A 19,451-nucleotide genomic window follows, 5' to 3' on the forward strand; every position below is an offset into this window, starting at 1 on the left:
GCAAAATTATTAGTTAACATCTGACTCCAAAATCTTACTCGTGGTTGAGCTATGAAGAACAGAGGGTGATTTTCCAGATCTCAGCCTGAGTCTGCAGTACTGGTGGAAAAAAAATCCCGCTCTGAGATGCAAATAGAGCAAGTTTTCTACAGAAGCCACTGGCTAAGCACGAATGTTATCCCATCAGAAGCTATTCTTACAGTCAGCCTGACCGCAGCCACACTTCAGTGCGAATGCATTATAAAAATAGAGGGGCACTGAAGATCTTGTCTCTTCCTCCTTTAGGAAATTGCAAACTTCCATTTCTTTAATCTAATCATTTCCAGGAGGGGATATTTTCTCTAGAAAAGCCAATATAAGAGGGCTGAAAGGTCGGATGGGATAATATGTAATCCATTGTGATAAGGGCTGTTTACAGAATTATTAATCAAACACAAAAGGGAACAGATAGTAACATTTTTTATTAAATATTACAGTGGATCAAAAAGTACAAAATATCTTTTGCCTGCTATGTGATTGGGAAACTATTGGCACATAATACAGTATCAAAAGCATTAATAAGTACAATTTGGAAAACATACAAAAATTGAGTGTTTATAGTTGGCTCAGCTTTATTTCTGGTAGTGTTTAAACTAATGCAAAGGTTACTCAATAACCTTTTAAATGGGAAACTATATAATATTACTGGGCCATTTTTATATATACAAATCATCACCTTACAGAGCATATAGGCTACATAACTTGAATCACAAAAAGTATACAATATTTACAACAAAAGAAAGTTAAAAAAGTATAAACAGCTAGTAGATTATGCTGCCATTATTAGAACATATTTAAAACTATGGGGTTGGGGGAAGAGGGGACGAGGAGGAAGAGAACAAGTGAAATATCAACCACATTTACAGCAAACACCATAGTAAGTGCTCAAGATAATAGTTTCAACGCTGCAGGCCTCACATCAGCGAAAGAATTCCCATTTCTCATTAAAATCATGACAATTGTAAAATTGGACCAGATGCGACCTAGTTGACCACTACAAAAACAGTGATCATGTGAAAGAGCAAGTGAAGGGAACTGAACCGTGGTCTCTGAAGGCACGCTACACAGAATAGTCCAGTGACCCCCTGGAAACTGCGGTAGACATGTCAACACAGTCAGATACAGTACTTACGGACTCGTACACCAATTCCGTACGCTGTAAAGTCAATTTTTTTTAATTGGAACAAAGTACTTCCTATGCACCAATACGCTGTGCAAACCTTTAATGTCAAACAACTAAATAAGTAAGACAGTCCTATTGCAAAATACAGCTGTTGTTCATTTTAACCCTTACTGGGAATGTATTTTACCGAGAGCCAGATTCCACTCTTAACACGTTTCCTAAAGTCAAAGTCAGCCTGTAACCAGAAGTTATGTGCAAGTTGTGCCTTTTTCTTTTAATCTCACAACCTTTAGAAGCCCTAATGAATCCTGGACATAGTGCGTTTGAATTGCAACAGTTCTTGGAACTGGTTCTTGGTAAATAGATTTACGACTCTATTGCCAATTAGATTCCACAGTTTCCTTTGCAAACCTACCAATAACAATGGTTTGATTGCACAAAGAAAGGCTTGTGCAATTTCATTCAATAATAAGGCCCCTTGAACTCAAACAATGCAAACAAAGCCCCATTTAAGACATTAAAAAAAAAAGTTTTTCGGCCAATAGAGAATTCAATAGTCTTTTGAAACACTTCCAAGATTTCTGTTAAGAGTTTTTAAACAAATAATGCACTGCTTCTGTTGGGGGTTTATGCTACCATTTCTTTTTATTTGTCCTGATGTTTTGCCCAGTTTATTATGAGCTTCCTCAGCCAGAAACGGCCAGTCTCCTCGTGGAACAAGCAACGAGCCTTCCTCCCCTCTCCCCTTCCCCCCGCCCCTGCACTGCCTTAACATTGTTTTAAAAAAGCTATGATCAAATTCCAACATGACGTCACCAGAAGCGAAATCAGACACCTCGTGTAAACAAATGCATGAGTCCAGGACACACAATTTAGCCGAAACAAGAAAGAAAAGTGTTTGATTTGCCAAAAAAAAAAAAAAAAAGACAAGCTCATATTTGTGTTTGCTGTAGATTTTTATATTCGCTCTCCTTCCGCCCCACCCGCCTTCCCCCCGCCCACCCCCAAACCCCTGATTCTTACATGATTCAGATCTAGTGCAACTTAGATGTCCTCAACGGTATGGCCTCTGCCCAGCTGAGCTTGCGATTTTGTTTCCTTTACCATTTGTGGAACAGCAGGATACTCTGCATTGGCACGTTCATGTTCTCAACTCTACTAGTCTGTTTATCGATCAATTAAATATAGTTTTACCACAGGAATATAAAGTATTTAATTGAAGAAGCTGGATCTTTAACAGTAGACGAGTATATTATTCTGGTTTCCACCTTTGGATATTAACTATGATACATTATATATTGTATTTGGCTTCATATCACGGGAAATTTTAATGACATGCCTAGCATGCAAAGTGTTTCTTAGTAGTTTCCATTTCGGTTTTTGTATCGATTATGCTGTCTTTGAACAGTAACTGAGATGGTTTGAATCACAACCAATTTTCACATTGTAAAATGCCTCCAAGTCACACTTCTCTTTATTGATGTCTATGCTTAGCTGCATGGTAGTGATGTCCTTCAAAGCGAACACACATCCACAGGAAAGCGCTTTCGTTACGAAAACCCAGTCCCTTCACTCCCGGGCTTTTACTCTTTGAAAGGACTCCCAGGACGAGGGCTCAGCGCCCCGCGGGGGTGCGCAGGGAGCATCCCAAGAGGCTACCGGGTCCTTGGCCAGCCCTGGGGGCCGCATTTCCAGGGGCGCTCTGCCGACCGACACCAGCGGCGCCGCGTGCCCGCTCTCGAGCCGGCGGCTGGGCTGGCCACGCGGCCACGGCGGTAACCCCGACCCAGCCACCGAGCCCCGGGCTCGCAAACCCTCTGATTCAAATCAGCATTGGCTCCTGCTCTAACGCCCGAAATTCTTGACATTCTCGCAAACCACAAATGCGTTTTCTGCACTCCTCTGTTATTCAGCAGCTTGTGCCAGTGAGGTTTTGTTTCCTAAATCGGTTCTCTGGTATGCAGGAGGGTTTCACAGCCTAGGTAAGGTAAGTACAACTCTCGACAAATTCACGGACCACAATACGGGAAAGCAAAGCTCGGCGGGAGGCAAAAAGCAGCGTATGAGCCATCGTGACACCACCAGGAGAGCGGCAGGTGCTCAGCACCTTGCAGGATCGGACCATAGGAAAAGGAACTTTGTTTGCATCCTTGCACCATAGTATTACCTACAGTATGTTTATATCCATTAAGATTAATCTGAACCAGTTGCTTCAGTTTGTAAACAGTAAACATTACCACAAAAACAAAACAAAAACACTGCTCAAAAGTATATAGAAACTGGAAAAATTACAAACACAAAAAAAAAATTAGGACAGCCACAGTCTTTAAAAAAAGTTGCAGATAAAATGATACTGTTTAATTTAAAAAAAAAAAAAAACAAAACCCCAAAAAACAAACATAAAGAGCACAGAATATACTGGACAAACAAAACTATATAAATTATTGTGACCAAATGTGACACTGGTAGTTTATGAAGTGGATATGTACAGTCAAATTAAACAGTGTTTACTCTTCTGTTCTAATAGTGTTAAAATGAAAAATCTATTGCCGTTTTACTATACATTGCATTGATTGAATCTTTAAAAGTTACGAAAAGTTACCCCAAAAAAGCACATCCAATGATTGTATGGATTCACGGCCCTCTTCTCCTTTTCAGGCTCATCTCGAGTCCTTGACTCATCTGAAACAACGCAACACCTCTGATCCTTGGCTCAGTGAAAACCAAACGCAACCGTCACCTCTGATTTCAATGAGCTCAGGACTGGGCCTGCATTTCCACGGCTCCCTTTGAACTTTTGCTCTCACCATATACAAGTCCTTTCAGAAAACACGTATGCAAAATGCAATGTTTGTTTTGTTTTGTTTTGTTTTTTGCAGGGGGCGGGAGAAGGGGAGGGGGGTGACGTGGGAGCCAGAATTAAAGCAGCAGTCCTGTCTGGATCCAATTTGGAAGCTTTCTGCTGCACGGGGTAAGACTGCATCCTGTTTAACAAAAATACAGATTGCTAATTCTGCAAGACATCATCACGGGGGAAGGAATGTCACTAACTTAACAATTTTTTTTCCTCAGATTTTTTTTTTGTGTGAGTGAAGGAATTTACAGTTTTGTGCTGGGATGTACAGAGGACAGCTGGGAAGATGGGAATGCAGCTTGAGGGTTTATAGCAGCTAAAGGATAAATGCTATTATGCAAAAGGTCACCATATGAACTTCCTACAGGTGCTGCTGCAGCTAAGTGTCTGTACAGTTGCTGCGAATTTGCAGGGGACGTAAGGAATTGTCTCTGCACCATGAAGGAATGAAGAGCCAAAGGTTGCATTAGTGGGGAAAGCACGGTCTGATTTTTCAAGTACTGTAAAGGATGAGAATACCCGGGCGGGAGGCGATTGTTCAGCCCCGCACACAGCGTTCCTGGATACAGGCCTGTGAAGATAGGGGTTGAAAGGGGAAATTTGTGGCTTTCCAACATGCTGCCAGAATGTAGGCCATGCACGGATTTGCTGCCTTCCCCCTCCGGATCGGGAACCTTTTCTTTCGCCGGGGTCTCCTTTGGTAAGTGCAGAGGAGAGACAGCTCGGATTTTTTTTTCAGAAATGACCTTGTCCAAATCCTCCAGGCTCCGTTTCAAGGGCCGGGCAGCCCCGATGGTTTGAGGGCTCGTCTTGCGGCCGATGATAGGGTGCACCATCCCCTCCATCTTCCTCAGATTCTCGAGTCTCTGGGCTTGCTGCTTCCCAGACCTGTGGAGCAGCTCGCTGTGTTTTTTAGCGGCCGTCATGGCCATGGGGGACACGCGGCAAGCTTTGGGGTTGCAGTCTAGGCTCACAGCCTGGCTGCTCGCAGCCGGGAACTGGGAGATGCTTTTGCCTTCTTGCTGCGCCATGGATGAATGAGGGAGGCCGGAGCCCGGAGCCTTTGCAGTCTGTTTGTGTATGCTCTTTGGAAGACTCAAATCAGTTGGCTGATCATCTGAGGAGGCCTCCACTGCTGCCTTTTTTTCGTGCTGATGCAAAGACGGGTGATAATTTAAATGTAGTTTTTCTTGGTGTTTGTGTTGAGTAAAAGTAGAAATATTTTCCGACTCTCTGAACATTTCCCGAGGGAGGTACTTTGATGTCTGTTCATTATTAAGGTGGTGTTCTGTGTGCCTATAAAGGCTGTGCAGATGAGGTGATGAATAAAAATCTGCCAAGAAAGTGGGCACATGGGAGTGCTGCAGGGCCCTTTTCTCACTCATTTTATCTTTGCAGTCCTGGATGTCTGTCTTCGGTACGTATGACTCGGCAAGAGAACTGAGGTGATGTTTTGAAAAATCACAGCGCTGATGATCCGGTTTACTTAGCGTGTCATGCTTAAAAACATCATTAATCGATTTCCTTTCTTCCTTGGTTTTAAAACTCTGTACGTGTTGTATGACTGATGGCCTATTAATTGCTACAGGATCCGAATTAAGGGCATGGGGACCTTGTGATAGGCTTGAGGACAGTTCGTCTCTGCCATTTAGTTTCTTTTTGCTAATCAAAGGTGGAGGAGAACCGTATGGATAGCTACAAGACAAGGCAGCCCCACTGACCTGTGACAGCAGTTTTTTCTTTGCTAGGGGTGACATGATGCCTGGATTACCCTTTGAGTAGAGGAGCGGCGTGTAACCGAAAGTGGAGTCGTCGTTCATGGAACCGGGCAGCTCCTTCTCCTTGAACATGTCGAAGTTCTGGACCACCAGCACTTTGGGTGTTTGCTTGAGTGCGTTGTGGATATCTTCGTTTCCCAGCTGATCCACTTTGACCGTGCAGTTTGCAATGTAATCGGCCATCTCTGGCAATTTGTCATCTTCCATGTCACTTTGAGTGGGCAGCTGGACCGGGAAAGCCGTGAAGGGCATTTCTGGAGGTTCACTTTCTAAGCTGTCAGTAAAAGCTTTGTGTAACCTCTGTTCTGGCTTTGTGTCTTCCAGGGCATCTGCTGAGGGGTGCAACCGCTTGGTGACAGTGGCATCCAGCATGGTCTCCTCCTCTGAGGGCATCGATATACTTGAGAAAGAGGATGAGTGCTGGACTTCCTCTATGGCCTTCTCACTGTTTGAGCTGTTTTCTGTCAAGTCTGTCTTTTCCAGAGGTGGTGGCCGAGCTGCCTCTGGTGAAAGAGATGGGGGACCTTGCACGAGTTGTTTCATCTCTCCCGCCGTAGGATGTTCGGGGAAATTTTTCTGGTCTACTGATTCTTGATCCTTCTCTTGTTCTGATGAAACCTAATAAAATGATTGAATAGACAGTAATAAGAATGCTGTGCGCATTGGCAGACTGTTCATAAAATCATATACAGTACACTGTTTGCTACTTTCAGAGATGTACTTGTCAATCACCTTGTTGGAATATGAAAGCTCTAATACCAGGTATCAGAGTCAAACAAAGACATGTACCTCCTGGAAATACTAAGAATTACACCATCCTTGCCGGTGTCATAATAAGGCATTTCAAAACAGCACATTTGTAACCTGACTAGAGGCACTGGTGGCTTGACCAGATCGCTGAATGCTGAGCTCACAGTCTTCAAAATTAATCCGGCCAATGTGGAAGAGCAGATTTCATAACATAATCAATAAGGCTATAGAAATTTCTCTCACTAGCCAACTTCACCAGTAAAAATTACAAATCAATCCTATTGTTTTTTCTTACAGAATGCCAAAAATATAGTGCCTCCAACTTGGCTACCTTAAAATTCAGTGATCGCAGAAGAGATCGTTCACACCCGGTTCTGCATTAAAGTGTGAAAATGACAGAAATGGAATAGTGGGAATCCCTATTGTAGACAGCAAATCACTGCCACAGCTTAACTGGGACACACATTTTTTTATTAACGGATTAAAATGAAGTTGTCAACATTCAGTAAGTGTGTGTGCACGCTATTACAAACATAGCTTTTATCCGTGATCGTCAATGGGGCTGCAGTTCCCTCTGCTCCCCATTAATAAAGCTTGCGCGCACAATTCGCACTATTCATCCCATTATGTCGCCGGCTGAACTGCGACCCGCGGAGGTCATTAGAGCGCCCCATCTGCGCGCCAGCTGACTGACAGCCCTTTTCAGAACCGCTGTCATTCTCCTCTGACATGCCGTGGTTGAAGACAGTCATAAAACAGCAGCATTGTGTGAGCCCTTTATTATTATTGTTTTCTTTCTTTCGTAGTTGTAAAGATAAGATGCATCAAGAAAGTTATTATCTAAACGCTGCTTTATGGTCTATCATCGACTGGAGCGAGGGACAGGAAAAGGTCCTAACAAATCTAACCATCCTAGAGATTTATTTCTTCACAGCTGCTTTTAAATATTCCTGTGCGTTTGGTTGGCCTATTAGTTACAGTGTCTGTTAGTCATTGTAACTTTTTCTTTTTAAGCTAATAGCTGCCTTTTTCAGGCCAAATACCATCATTAGGTCCTTTACAAAGTATTATCACCAGTCTCTTGAGCTTATAAAATTACAGGAAAATACCAGACAGATGAGCAAAGCAAGGAGGAAAAAAAGGAGGAGAAATCATATTTAATAACTGTACATTCTGCTCTTTGTCTCTGTTAAGCAACACTTTGATTGAAGTTTTAGCCATTGTGAGGAAATGTGCAGGCTAAGGCTAATAGCATTCTGCCTGGTATCTTGTTACATTGACTATGGCATTGCGACAGCAGCAAAACAGCGAAGAGCACAAAAGCAAATGCAGCCCTAATAAATTAAAGTTATATTCTCTCCTTGCATACTTGTCACCGTGCACGAGGCGAACATGCAATTGAGAGGACTGCGCCCTGGCAGCTCGACCCTGCTCCTACAGAGAGCAGATAGGGCCATCTCCTAGGCCACGTGGGGGGTTGGTGGTAGCCATGCCTCTACACCCAGAGATGTAGCTATGGAGGTTCCCCACGAGCAGCAGCTGCCACCGCTGTCCCCGGATGAGGACGCACCCAGGCAGGACGCCTACAGTACAACCTGGTGCGGGGACCCGCTGCCAACGAGTGCGCCGGGCGCGAGGGACACGCGACCTTCTGCCCTGCTCCAGGCAGGCTCGGATTTCGCGACAGGACGGGACCAGGCGCCTCCGTTCTCCCAGCCACCGGAAAGGCCACAGCCTGGATGCGGAGCCCATCCCACGGCATGGCACCGGTGAGCTCGCGTCCAGCCCCGCGGGCCCCTTCGCCGCCCGGGCTCCACGTACCCACCTACCCGTACGGTGACCCCCACCCCGGCTGACGTCCTTAACCGCCCACCCTGATCACCCAGGGGCAGGACACTGCCCTTCATCCCGGTCAGGGGACAGATTAATTCTGCGGTAAAAGGTACCATCCCACAATAGGAAACTGCTACGATTGTACATTTTTATTGTCTCTTCCAGGCTCCTTACACTTCCGATAAGCACAGCTTAGGAACTCTTCCTGCAAATCACACACAAAAATAACTGCAGTTTAAGCAGCAGGAAGTTTGAGATAGGGAACAACAAAAGCGAGGAAATTCAAAGTTAAGGCTGGCGCTCCGTTGCTGACTTGTTATGCTGTGCCGAGCTGTGGCAGGCCCGATAGTATGTAATGTATCTCGCTGATCCAAGGCCCCACAATAAATAACCAGGCACAAAGGGATGACAGGGGAATGGAGCACAAGCCTTAACTTCGCATTTCCTTGCTGTGGGCAATTTGTGTTGCAACCTTCCAGTGACTGAAGTAGGCTTGTGCGCACGCTCCTCTCCATGTATTTTTAATCAATCAGAAGCAGAGGAGTTCGCACCCCAACAGGGCTCCCTACTTTAAAATCGTAGTGCAAGAGAAAACAAAAAAACCCTCCCCTCTCTGTGAAGTGCTCTTACGCTGGATATTAAAGACGCTGTTGATCAAGGCAATTAAACCCACAAATTCTGGTTCGGGCAGGAGATAAAACTTGCCACCGTCAGCATGACTTAAAGAGGCAGCATAATGCAAAAATCAAATTTTTCTCTTCTTGAAACTGAGGAGGCAAAGCCTCAGACGCATCCCTGCCTACTGGCTCTGTGATTCTTTCAAACAGCGAGGAGGAGGACTGCTGTTAGCTGAGTCGATACCGATTTCCAAACTGGTTTAGAAACAGGCAGGACTTATGTACCTGCCAGACAGCAGCGGAGTCAAGGGCGCAGCCGCGTCTGCCGGGCACGTCACAGGCTTTCGGCATTCTTTAAATACTTACTTCCACGGCAGCGCCTCGAAGGCTGCTGCGATCTGGCAGGCTGAGAGGGGAAAGGCAACGTCTTGTGCATGGGGCTGTGTGTGAGGAGCTTCGGGGACTCGTGTGCACCCCAGTGCGAGTGGGGCACGGGAGAGCACGGGTAGGACTCACAAAAAAAAGTGCTTAAGACACGCCAGAGCAAAATCCCCATTGGATTCATATCACTTAGCCAACCTCTTATTTGCAGACAAATACGAATTTTACTCATCTGTCCTATCACCGGCTGTGAACACAAAACGTGTTGCACGAGGCCGGTCCTCGGACGGCACTGAACGAGGCCCTGCGCGGGAACCAGGCGCGGGAGAGGGGCCCGTCCCAGCGGGAAACCACCCTGGCACAACAGAGGGAGCAGGGAGGGCCAGCAAGGCCGGTTTCCCGAAAAAGTGACCTTTCAGCCCAAAGAGAAATTGCGGTGATAAAAGCCCTGGTGCCTGACAGGCGTGTGCACACCTCCGCAAGCATGGAAGGGCTGATCCAGGGGTTGCCATTACAAAAATCGGCTGTATCCAACAGCCACCACAGTATTATCAGCAGTATTAGAGGTTCCCGCACCCTGTACTTAGATTAGGAAATAACTGTGGTGCTCGTGTGGTTTCCTTTTGGCAGCTGCTGATCTTTCAGCGGTGACCGCTGCATAACACAATGAGGAGAAACGATCCTTGTTACAGCCAGGGCTTGGTTGTCTGCCATCGCCTCCACGCGACACGGAGCGAACCGGTGGCTGTCGGCAGCCCGGCAAAACCACGACACCGACGGTACCGCAACAACTGGATCTCCGCGTCTCAGCAAGGCGAAGGCCAACTGCTCCGAGTTTCCCAGTCTAAATTAAGCACTTTATCACTGGATTTCCAGTGATTAAAGCTGTGCATTTTCTATTGAAAAGTTAAAAAGCAGGAAAGCAACCAACCTCAGATGCATCCTGGGGTTTCTGCGCATTATCTTTTTCCTTCTTGCTCTTTTGGTTTTCATTTTTGATGCGTTTTGTTCCAGACACTTTTGTTTTCACTTCGCCCTCCTGGGAACTGTTATCCTGTTTTCGAGGTTTCACTGGAGGCAGTGGCTTATCTTCCTCTCCTTTAATAAATCTTTCATACGGCAGGATTAATCTGGGGGATTAAGGAACAAATAATTGATCAGGTTTTGCCATTCTAGCAAAGAACAAAATGTATCTACCACAAGCAGTTTATTTAATAAATCTATTTCCTTCTGTGGCATAAAAGCAACCCTGTAAAACTCTGCATCCACAAATCCAACTATGATAAATCAACTTATTTGGCAAGATTATCACGTGGTGTAAATCCAGCGGAGCTGCAATCGGTGTAAATCAGGGGCCAGCAACGCTGCAGCGGTGCATGCGTCTACATTGATTTGGACCACTTGAGGATACGAGCCACCCTCTTTTAGACCGATTAAAAAAAATTACCTTTTTTTTTTTTAATTTTTTCCTGCTGATCCTTAAAAGCACACAGCAAACCCCAGGGAAGCACCTATCAAGCAAGCTGGTAACCGCTTCGTGATTGCCAGGCCGGCTCCCCTAAGCGCAAGGCGCAGCGGCGGGGTCCCGGGCACCCGTGCCGGGATGGGTGCCGCGGCCCCCGCCTCCGCAAACGCGCCCCTTCTCCCCTAGCAGAGGGCGGCAGCCCTCCGCCCAGGACGGAGACGGGAAGGACGGGCGGCAAACGAGGGAGGAAGGGAGTTAAAAAAGAAGGAATTTTTAACCGGGGAACTTCCCTCCCCGAAGAGTGTGAAACCGCTCTAAAAAAAGAACAAACGAGCAAAAAATATCCCCCCCCCCAAGCATCGAACAGTTTGGGTTTTAATCTGTCTGTTTCCCGTTTGCAATTCTTGATCTGAAAGGAAAAATAACTGATGTAATTAAAAGGGATGGATTGCATTACAATCTCAGTTTCAACTTCAGTGATTAAAGTTTTTATAATGCATTTGGTATGATTAATGACTCGCTGTGGGATTAATACAAGGCTCAGACTTTAAAAATATCAACTTCAATACAGCAAACATAATTTGTTAAAAAAAAAAAAAAAAAGACGAGTTGACTCTATGAAGAAAATGTACTTTGCTTATAAACAACATAAATCTGTTCAAATACCAGGAATCCTTAATTATCTTTAATCTAAGACTCCAAGGCAGAAATCTCTTTGGTTCAGATATTCGTTTGTTATCCCAGAATCAGCTCCGAAGCATGCAATTTTGATTTACATACTTAGATGTTCAAACACAGTTTGGGCTTAAGAGAGCAGAAATTAGATTGCTCGTGATCATAATATTTTACATTTTAATAAAACGCAACATAAATTATGTTAAAATATAAACCTAATTTATGCTATATTAGAAACGAAATTCATTAACTGAGCATGCTCTGACATGGTATGTGCAAAGCGGCGTGAATAATACTTTCTAGCCCGGCGCTTGGCAGGGCTCCAGCAACGGAGCTAAGCGGAGCCCGCGGGGAATATTCATCTTCAGATCCCATTACAAACTGAGTTTAAACATGTTACAGCTGCTAAAACTGGAAACTGCTCCCTCTATGCAAACTTAGCAAAATAATACGCAGTTGCCAAATACCTGCTTCCCACTGTAATATTACAGTTAATGTGTATATAATAAAAAGCATAACTAAGCAGAATAAGGCGGGGGGGAAGTCTTGTTCGTACTTGCGGGCTGCTAAATTTTGGCCGCCGAGCGCCAATGCCCACGCGAGCGCCCGCTGCCTCCCGCGCGCCCGGGACCGCCGCTCCTAAAAACCCGCTTTCTGGCAACACCGCGACCCGGTGTTTGACGGTGTTTTGTTGCCGTGGGAACGCGTCACCCGCGGGGGAACCCCCGTCCCGCCGGGCGCCCACGGCCGGGCTCGGGGGAAGCGGGGCGCCAGCGGGGCGCCGCTCCAGGAGAAAAGAAAAGGGGGTACTCCGTGGTCTGAGGAATATCCACTCGTAAAGGCCGGGAGAAAACCAAATAAAAGGGTCTTTATCACGATCGAGATTCCAATATTACGATTAATAAAATGTATTATTTATAAGTCAATTAACATAAATAGAATATGTAAGCACCAGTGTATTAAAAAATCTTTCCACAGGCAGCAGATTTTTAGCAGCATGAGGTTTTTTTTTTTTTCTTTTTTTCCTGGAATAATACAAGAATAACATTTTCCAGCCAAGAGCAGAAACAGTAGGGGAGTCTTTGCTATCACAGAGCTTCTTATTAAATTCAGTCACTGTGAAAAGCGAGTCTTTTTTTTTTTAAATAAAGACAACTTAAAATCAATACAAGTTAGATTAACAAATCAGTACTATACTAATCCTGATTTATTACAATCGGCAATATTAAGTTTAATCACGTATAAACTGCTCCTCTAAAAAAGACTGTGCTTTACTAAGTCCTGAATTAAATAATGGTGCAGAGTGTACTGAGTTTTTAGATCTGCATCATCTGATATTATGAAAAATTCAATGTACTTCTCTGCAGCAGATGTCAGAGGTCAGCAAATCTATTACAGTAATGTAAGTAATCTGGCTTTCTGCCAACCCTTTTTTAAAAAACACTGAAGCAGATAATTTTATATTTACAAATTCTAAAATCCTCCAGGGACTGAATCTCTTTCCCAACAAAAAGCAGAAACTTCACATTAGAGAAATGTATTTCACAGTATATCAAACATGTCTTCATCATTAGCATTTCATAAAAAGAACAAAAAAGCCCTTAATCTTTATTAGTCAACATTTTTTCCCAGCCATAGAAATAACAATGCAAGATCTAATCTAAGCCAGTAAGCGCTACATTTTCATGTATCGATTATGCAGAATGAATGACTTTTTTGGCCCAACTTTGCTCCGCAGGACACATGAGAGCTCATCTATTTATAGCCACAATAAAAAAAGTAGTCACAATAACGCACAGGATCTGGCCAGCCCAGGAAGAGGAAGGAAACGAAGCGCTGGGGCTGCCAGCTCCCCCTCCAGACCTCCCCACCGCGCGGGGATGCGCGGGGCGCCCGCGCCGGCGAGCAGCCATATGCCCCGAACGCTGTGCCCGACCCCCGGTGAACCGGGGAAGAAGGCGGTTCAGCACCACCCCCATGGTATCTTTGCACTGGGGTTTATTTTTGGGTTTTCCTCCTGGCAGGATGAGCTGTTCCTGCATGTCACCCCGTTGGCACCACCGTGCTCTCTGCGAGTGTCGCGTGCCCCAGGGCGCGAGGGAGCCTCCGGCCACAAGCACCGCTTGGAAGGACTTCAAACACCAAATCCCGTTGTTCCTGGGGCGATGCCGCCCCGTTTCCACCCCCGGCGAGGTGGCGAGGGATGTCGACTGCAACGGGGATGGAAAGGGACCTAACCCTGGCCCATGAGATGTCCACGGCGCCCAGTCCACCCGGGAACCGTCACCGATGGACACCTCGGGGCCAAGGCATCGGTGGGGTTTCGCAAGGATTAGGGGCTAGCGGAAACCACAAGAACGGCCGGCACAGAAACCTGCTCCTCTTTCCCCGAAACTGTGTGGGCAGACGTGCAGCCGCGGGCAGGCTCCAGCAGGAGCGTCCCAGCTCCGATCCCCAGAGAGGGCTTCTCTTTCCTGCCCTGAAGCTCTCCAAGAGGGACAGGTCCCGCAGCGATGCTGCCACCGCCAGCGCGGGAAACGAGCTGCCTTCAGCGGCGGGGATGGACGGGAGCGTGAGACCAGCTCCCGCGGGCACCGGGGCCTTCGGGCCCAGCACAACCGCGACGGGACTGCTCGCGCTGGCCTGCGGTACCGAACGGGCGCTGCTCTACCGGCGCTCAAGGACACTTGGCTGTAGGAGAACTGGAAATTAGTGCCATCGCAAGCGCAGCTGCCCATTTAGTGCCAAGCCACCGCGGCAAGCCCTGCGGCGCGAGCAGCGCCCGGGACAGGGCACGGGCAAGCGGCCCCCGGCCGCCCCCACGCCGGTCCCCACCGACCCCCGCGCCGGCCGTAATCCCCACGGCCGCAGAGCCCGGCCTGGAAAAATCGCGGAAAAAAAGCCCAGTGCGCTCTCAGATGTTTCGCGTGGACAGTTAAGGATCTGTTTTAATGGTAAACAATTACATTCCTCTGTCATCTGATACTTTTTAAATTTTGGGGAGGGGGGCGGCTTTCTGAATTTTCAATAGTTCCTTTGTTAAAGCATCTGTTACTCACATAATTGAAAAGATGTTTGTTCAGTGCTATGCTTGAGAGTACAGTTATTTAATCTTAATGATAAAGCCCCGAGGACAGAAAATCATAAGTAGAAACCTCTTGTTATTTATCAAAAAAAAAAAAAAAAAAAAACAGGAAAAGAGAAAGAGGACTACGACACCTCATCCATCTTCGGGCTTAAATTCATGCTTGGTGCAAAATTATTGACGCAATGTGCAAGTCGCAAACCTCTGTCCGCGGCGGGCGGGGGCAGGAGAGGGGGCGCGGAGGAAAACCAAGCCACGGAGCCGGTGCGAGGAGAAGAGCTGCTGCTTGGCAGGCTGCTTTCGGGTCAGACAGAGAGCGAGCTGGAGCTTACAGCATGACATAACACTTGATTAATTTTTGCCTGAGGATGTTTTCACACTTGACAGTGTAACCCAAAACCTTCTGTTAATTAATTAATTAATAAGCGTTTTCACGTAGATGTTATAACAAGCGCCTATATTTCCTCCCCTCTGAAAGACCGGCTGCTGCCGCCTACAAAACTCTGCGGAGACGCTCGCACTTCACCAAAGTTATTGAGGTGCCGTAAGGAGCCGGAGCCGCGTTTGCCAGGAATGCGGGACCCTCCTGCATATTGAATTACCCCACAACGTCCTCAGGGCAGGGAGACTGCACGGCTGTTACAGGGAAACCATGTCAGGGACTTATTTTGACCTGCCTTGTGTTTCTGATAATATATAATATTTATGTGAGCAATTTAGATGCGGGGGGGGGGGGGGGGGGGGAGGCAGAAGGGGCTCTGAACCGTACGAGGCACTGTGCCTCCTGATTTCGGGTCTCCTGCAAAGGGACGGATGTGCAGCGCGTCCTGCAGGTGCTCAGAGGCCACGGTGATGGGCAGGATACAAACCACCATGGTTTTGCATCCACAACCTCCGTGCCGGACCGTGCAGGACCATCCCGACCATAGGGGCCACGTCTCGGCCATTTGCTCCCCCCGGCAGCCAGGGCACCGAGCACCGCGTCACGCCGGGGCTTGGCCAGCGCGTCGGCGAGCACCACCAACGCGCGCCGCCGGGTTTCTGCAACACGTCGGTGGAGCAAAGCATTGCCCAAAGCACCCGCGACGCCGCAGCCCGGCGCAGCCTCAACCACGCACTGCGCAACAGCCCCGCAACGGGGAAACATTAATGCCTTTTATATTGGTAATCATCTGTAACACGAGCAATTAAGTACAGTACTAATGGACTATAGCCAAGAGCCTGGTACTAATATTAAAAACTGACAGAGATGAATAGGTTTGGAAGGAAAGCCAGGCTGACAAAGACATTTTTATGAAGTGCTCGGCCCATTCGGAATAACCCAATCAGCGGCAGGTTCTGCCCAGCCGTGCCTGCAGTGACAATAACGCATTCGCCAGCATTATGCGATTCCTGCTATGCTTTAAATAAAAACACCCATTGCTTCTACTCAGCAACCTGCACTTTCATTATTACCCTCATTAATAAAACAAAAGTTGTCTAACTAATGTACAAATAACGCTCGCCGAAACGCTGGCAACCTTGCCTCATTTTAAAACGAACACGATTATGGGAAACGCGAGCCCGTACTCCGCGGAAAATGGATCGGTCGGTAATGCATTAGAAAACCTTTCTTTTTGCAGAGAAGCGAAGCAAAAAGGAGGACGTCCGCCTCCCTCACAGCAGCCCCATGCATGGCCCGGCCCGGCCGCCCAAGCCGCCCCGGTGCTTCAGAGCCGGCGTGAGCAGCTCCAGCTCCTTGGCCACCGCGAGCCCTGGGCACGGGGACGGAGGGCAGCTGGCACCGAGCTGCAGCGGCCTCACGGGAGCTGGGCACCGCCAGGACGGGCCGGTGGGGTTCAGCGAGGAAGAACCGTGAGGTTCATTCAGCATCTCCTGCCCAGCTTAACTCAATCTCCAGTGGAGCTTTGCAGCTCACCTTCACGTTGGAAGATGTTTGTGTCCTCAGCCAGGAACGTCTACCCCACGCCGCAGCTACAGCCTTAGATTAAACATCAGCCGAGCACTTTGGCTACAAACGAACATTGCATTTACAGGTGCTGCAGCTAGAAATACCGGCCGAGACAAAGCATGACAATTTCATTTACTTTCTTCCCAAGTTTGAGGCTCAACACGGTTTTCCTGTGGTGGAAAAAAGTGTCTAAGTGCTAGAAATCCAGAGACTGGAGCAGTCATCGCGGGTTTTCATACACGTGTTTGGGTTTTTCAGGCCAGATTGGGTAAAGCGTATTTTTGGTTAGCTCAGGGCTAACCTAAAAATCGTACAGGTCTTTTTTCTGCAAACGCCGCCTTCGGCCAGCCTGCCACAGAGACTCGGAAAAGAGGCTCTGCCCCGCACCAGACCTAAGCCGGAGCCACGCAATGCACCTCCGCGCCCAGGAATTCAGATCTGGGCTCTGTGGCGTGCACTACACCCACCTTAAGCACAACCTAAGTGACCTTCCTTCCTCAGCCTGGCCCACGCAGACGCCTCTGGCAAGCGAAGGCCATCAACCTCCCGCCACGGGCGAGGGCAGCGTGTACGGCGCCAAAAAACCGTCGAAAACGCCCACTGCCCCCAGCTGCGGCGGCGGGGCGCTGCGCACCGGCGAGCACAGACCTCCTCCTGCCCCCAGCAAAGCAACCGGTTCCTGCCCAGGGACAGGAGGCTGGACTTCCCTCAGCTGAGCCTGGAATTGCAGAGCTTCTATTAACATCTGTTTCTTTAAAAAAAAAAAAAAAGAAAAAAAATCATTTCTACAAACCAAACCGAAACAACACTCCAGCTCCAGCATTTTATTCAACGCGCGCCGGCTTCGCAAGCCCTGGAAATCACCATCTACCCGGGAGAACAAGGCACCCGGAGCCGCGGCGGGCAGGACGCAGGGAGGAGCAGCCCCACACCTGGCGTTGCCGGCCGTCCTCTTATTTTGATCGCAACCCTAATTTGCTTAATCGGCCTTCCTAAAAAAAACGATCTAAGACAAGTGTTTGCATCGGTTAGCTGCCCTTCCTTGTTTTTCCTGGGGTATGTTTTGCCCAGTTTTGCAGCCTCCTTACCAGGGAAGCTGGTTGTAAAAATTAAGATACGAACCAAAGAAAAATCAGATGCTCGTTGTATTTATTTTGTCACTGGAGACATACACTCTGGTTTAAATTACAGTGGATTATCTGACTAAACTGGTGGGGGAATATTTACCATGTCTTTAAGAACCCTCTCCCTCTCTCACTCACTAATTCCTTATAAAACGCTTTGAAGGCTCTCCAAATTAATTTTTTCATTATTAAACAAGCAGTTCAGATTTGTTATCTTACCTTTCATAATGTCTGCGAGTACATGTAGCAGCACTTGTGCTTCCAGGGTTACCACCTAATTCATCATAAATATGTTTCCATTGTCGACGGGCTGTTATCTGTAAAAATGGCAATGGAAAATTTAATCTTGCATCTTTACAGATTCTACAGCATTTGAGTTCACAACAACAAATGCATGTGTGACACTTTGAGAACAGCATGTACTACCAGCACTATAAAAGCCCCTACAGAATATACAGTGTGCACAGAGCTTTGGGTGTCTTTTTGTTTTTTTTAAGTTAACACCATGTCTATTTTATTTCTCTCTAAAATGGAGTGATCTGCCTGATTCATTATCAAGTCGCAAGCAATATAGCCTCACAAAAGAGAAGCTCAATCAATATAGGGTCATTAACCATCAGAAGTTATGCAGACAAATCCCACCGTGAATTATGAAAATGAAGCTCGAACCAAACTCAGCACAAATAATGATTACGTAGTTATTTTAACTGAATTAGAGAAAATAAATCTGCTGCAAAACCCAAGTCTACCACAGAATTCTGTCAATCCACAAAAGCATAGTCCGTAACTCTATATGTTACAAGCTGTTTATTTTTATCCATTTATGTCAGTTAAATATATAGATCAAATACTAATGAAATCTTAGCATACTCCAATGTTAATATTTGAGCTATGTACTTTATTGGACCACGCTGACGAAAATAAACATCTTGTAACATATTGAGTTGCATACCACGATTCTGTTTCTTCTGTAGAGAAATTAGGATTATACAGAATAACAGATGGAAGACCTGGCAGAAGGATTGTTTCTGAATACCACTTCATTATTTTATATATGCCGCTATATTTAAAACAGGAAGAAAAACAGGACTAGGACAAGCACAACAGATCACCCTCCTCTGCCTGCAGCTCATAAAGAGGGCCAGTGGAAAACTGGCGGGGGGAAGGCTGGGGCAATTTGGGGAGAATTTTATCATTTTCTGTGGAATGCTGTGGATTTTAATATATTCAGCCCCGGAGGCTTCTCCAGAGTTCCCCACAGAGCAGTCAATGGCGTTTACTGAGGAGGTAAAGGCAGCAATCAGAAGAAAACAAATATTACAGCTTGCAATCTGAGGTCTGTAATTTTAATCTAAAGAAGAAGAGCTGGCTACTGTCATTAGATACTACAGGCTAAGCGGTGCTTTTTTCAGCTCTACATAAAAGGAAAGTCCCTCCTTTGCCGAAATTATTCTCTAAAGGCAAAAGGATGGCTGGAGACCCATTATTTGATAATGTTACAATTCCTTCAAGTTCATTGTTTGCCCAGTTCTTAGAAATCCTCAGCACCTCCCACTCATTGCTAATACCTCTAGATAGTTTGCACCTATAGATATCAGCAAAGAGGAAGCATTTTATCTTAAATCCCATTTAAAGCAAAATGGACTGACTGCATTCACTAATTTTATTTTGTCTTCTGCAGCCAACCCAAAGACCAGAGGCGCGAGATGCCACAATTGAGGGATAAATTCTGCACAAACGAATGATTTGAATAACAGATCAAAGTCTCATCCGAGG

At 46.5% G+C, this 19,451-nt stretch overlaps 1 protein-coding gene across 6 annotated transcripts in view; it reads right to left on the minus strand.

The window, feature by feature from the left end:
* Positions 1 to 3,484: 3,484 nt before the first annotated feature.
* ARID5B (AT-rich interaction domain 5B) overlaps positions 3,485 to 19,451 on the minus strand; it is a 104,297-nt gene continuing 88,330 nt past the window's right edge. For all 6 annotated transcript variants that reach the window (XM_064513703.1, XM_064513701.1, XM_064513700.1 and 3 more), the window contains 3 exons: positions 17,895 to 17,992; positions 10,307 to 10,505; positions 3,485 to 6,412 (listed from right to left, as the gene is read on the minus strand). In XM_064513703.1, the coding sequence (XP_064369773.1) occupies positions 4,262 to 6,412; positions 10,307 to 10,505; positions 17,895 to 17,992 (2,448 nt within the window). In that variant the 3' untranslated portion in view covers positions 3,485 to 4,261. The remainder of the gene's footprint in view (positions 6,413 to 10,306; positions 10,506 to 17,894; positions 17,993 to 19,451) is intronic.

This window comes from Dromaius novaehollandiae, chromosome 6 (assembly GCF_036370855.1).
Source record: "Dromaius novaehollandiae isolate bDroNov1 chromosome 6, bDroNov1.hap1, whole genome shotgun sequence".
In the NCBI taxonomy this organism is placed as follows: domain Eukaryota; kingdom Metazoa; phylum Chordata; class Aves; order Casuariiformes; family Dromaiidae; genus Dromaius; species Dromaius novaehollandiae.